Source organism: Nestor notabilis, unplaced genomic scaffold (genome assembly GCF_000696875.1).
Source record: "Nestor notabilis isolate BGI_N333 unplaced genomic scaffold, ASM69687v1 scaffold20577, whole genome shotgun sequence".
NCBI classification, from domain to species: domain Eukaryota; kingdom Metazoa; phylum Chordata; class Aves; order Psittaciformes; family Psittacidae; genus Nestor; species Nestor notabilis.
In genome coordinates this window covers 2,959-5,856 of record NW_009938061.1, presented here as the reverse complement: position 1 = coordinate 5,856, position 2,898 = coordinate 2,959, and the positions used below count along the sequence as shown (strand labels likewise).

General features: G+C 40.3%; 1 protein-coding gene across 1 annotated transcript in view; it reads right to left on the bottom strand.

The window, feature by feature from the left end:
• Window positions 1–2,898, bottom strand: part of GORAB (golgin, RAB6-interacting) — a gene marked incomplete at its 5' end in the record, with an annotated part of 7,860 nt that overhangs the window by 2,748 nt on the left and 2,214 nt on the right. The window contains 2 exons of the mRNA XM_010019140.1: window positions 307–447; window positions 2,250–2,351. Of these exons, the coding sequence (XP_010017442.1) occupies window positions 307–447; window positions 2,250–2,351 (243 nt within the window). The remainder of the gene's footprint in view (window positions 1–306; window positions 448–2,249; window positions 2,352–2,898) is intronic.

Below are 2,898 nucleotides of genomic sequence, written 5' to 3'. Positions count from 1 at the left end.
AGAAGAAATAAACAACCTTGAAACAATAAAGCAGGGCTTATGGACAACTGCACAGTTAAAGCAATAAAGTACGTCTCATGACAGCATGAAGCTGGAAAGCAGAGTCTGCAGTCAGAAAACCTCTTCAGTTTCAGATTCCAAGGGAAAAATTAGGAAATAAAAAGCACACTTCTACCTCAAGACTTGAAAGCCCCCCAGACTGCGACCACTTTAACTACAACATAACTCCATTACTGCTTTGGTGACAGGAAACAGCATTTTCTCTCTCCACTCAGGCAGGCTTATTCCCTTCTCCCTGTCACCTACCGGGCATAGGAGTAGTCCAAGCTGGCCTGATCAATGCGGTTCCGCAGGATGCCAATGTCAGCAGATACCATGTCATCCAGAGCTTGTAACTCCTTCTGAATTCTTTTTAGTTTCACTGTTTCAGCTTGAGTTCTTTTGGATCTGCAACAGGAAGAGGCCTTTTTTTTTTTCTTTTCAAGCCTCTCTTTTTGACGCAACAGGACCCATTTCATTTGCAGAGCAACTAACTTAAGAGAAGGTTTCTCCTTCACAATTTCAGACTTTTAATCTTTTTTAATATCCACAGGGATCTAAAATGCCTGCTATTAAAGGACTATGGCAAAATTATGTAATGACTATAATCAAAGCGCCTAAAATGGATTGTGTTTCTTTACTGTGGAAACATACAAGAAGCTGCTGTATCTTAGTAGTTCTCAGGGTAAGGAAACAGGAAATGGCTTGTGGGGGAAGCAAGAGGGGGAAGGGTATTTAGCCCTACAAATATCCCCTTTCAAAGAAACCCAGTTAGTAGGGGCCAAAAAGTCACCTAACCTAAGCTTGATTTCCATTTTGTAAAATTATTCCCAAAAGGCCTAGCCAAATCCCAATGAAGTCAATGGAAAGTTTTACATCAAACATAAAGGATTTCAATCAAGCCTTATGCAACGTTTTTCAACTCAGTTTATTCATTCCCAAGTTCTGAAAACTAAATGTTGCTAAGGGCAGTAAGCTTTGATGGATTTCACTCCCAAACAAGCTAAGTAACTTTCAACAAGCTTTTACACCAGGTCACTTTGCTGTCATTCATCACCAGCAGCAAAAACATGCTTTTCAGCCACTGCTTAACCCCCGCAAAGCAGGTACTTGAAAGTAAGACTAGATGTGATCTTTATGATCTTTAATGTCCCTTCCAACCCAAACCATTCTATGATTCTATGTGTAGGAAGTAATGACATCTCTCGTTAGACCAGGTGATGCAGGTGGAGAAAAACAGACATCCTACAGTGCTGTTGAGAGACTGAAGAAGACCTTTGAATGTCAGACATAACTATCACCTTCCAAGTTCTCCTCTATCCCATGCTCTGCTTCCAGGAGGAAGAACCCAGCCTGGTGGTGACACCCATGTTTGGTGTCCTAGAGTGATTCAGATCAAATGTGTCTTATCTCTGCCTGGCAAAGGAAAACAAAACCTTCAGAACCCCAAAGACAATTTTCAGCACAGTACTGGCTATGTTTGCCTGTGCTACCCAAGAGCTTTGATATGCAGAACATAATACACATCTGGGAGAGCACTGTGAACCTGAAAGCTTCACACCTCCTTCCTTGATACAGTGTTATCACTTGCTCTAATATCCTTCCCTACATACCTTCCCTTCGCTTAGCCTTAAACTATCTCAGTGGACAACACTGTACAATGCCTAAAGTCTGGTTCCCTGAACAGCAAGAAGTAACAACTGTGAGAACATGTGAATTTTTATAATTTCTAATCAGCCAGAGGTACAACGGTACCCTCTTAAAATTGATCGTCTTCTCTTTTCAACACTTTTCACATACTAATAAGAAAAAGTCAAAAGCCCAAATAGACATAGTTATAGTTTCCATATAGGAATCAAATACACTTCCCATAAATCCAGTGAAAACAAATCAGGAACAGAGCAGGGATGAGCATCCAAGCACCCTAACTTCCAAATACGCCCTTACTAACATTCACACGGACTCCAGTTAATTCTCAAATTCTGTGATAACTTTTCCATCTGGGCACAGAGCTGCAGCTTTGGAAGAGTGAAAAGCTTGTCACAACTTCTTAGCCAGCACTTGTCATCAAAGGGAAATGTTGATCACAGACGCTCATTTGTGGAGCAGTACATACACAGCACAGAGAAGAGGAAAAAGTGAGATTTAAATAGAAGATATGCGACTGTTGCAGATGAAAAGCAATCCCTTCCTCAGCCTCAGCCACTTACCTCTCAGCAATAGCTTTGGCGAGGAGTGCCTTCTTGCGTTTATTCTTCTCTTCTATCAACCGTTGCTCTTGCTGGAGGATTTCCCATCGAGATTTTTCCTGCCTGTTCATTGAGAAGAAGATTAAAATTAACAGAAAGTTCATTTCTCCACCTGTTCCCCAAATGACACAAATATTCACCATCACATTTCCTGGAGCAAACTCTAAAAATGTCAAAGGAACAATAAACAGGTTTTGGTTCTGAGAAAAGAAGAATCATCTGCAAGAAGTCTTTCAGACCAATAAAACACTTCCAGATGAAATCTGATGATCAGAACAAAAATATTCATAAGCAAGTAAGCTGCTGGTTAATTCAACTTTGCTGGAAGAAACAGCATGGAGCACTTTTTCAGAAATGGATGGAATTTTTCATTTAAGGATGTGTTTCCTCACTAGGTAGAAGCAGTTTCAAGTTTCTAGTCCTGCTACTAGTCACCATCTGTTCAGTCTGCCAACACAGCCTCTTTTTTGGAAATGTTTTTTCCATAAAACAGATCATTTCACAGGTCTGTTTTACAATACAGCCCACTGATAATTAAACTGGTACAAATGAAAGACTGGTAAAAGTTGCAGTGAAAATGAGCAACAGGGAAGAACAAGAATTCAGTTTT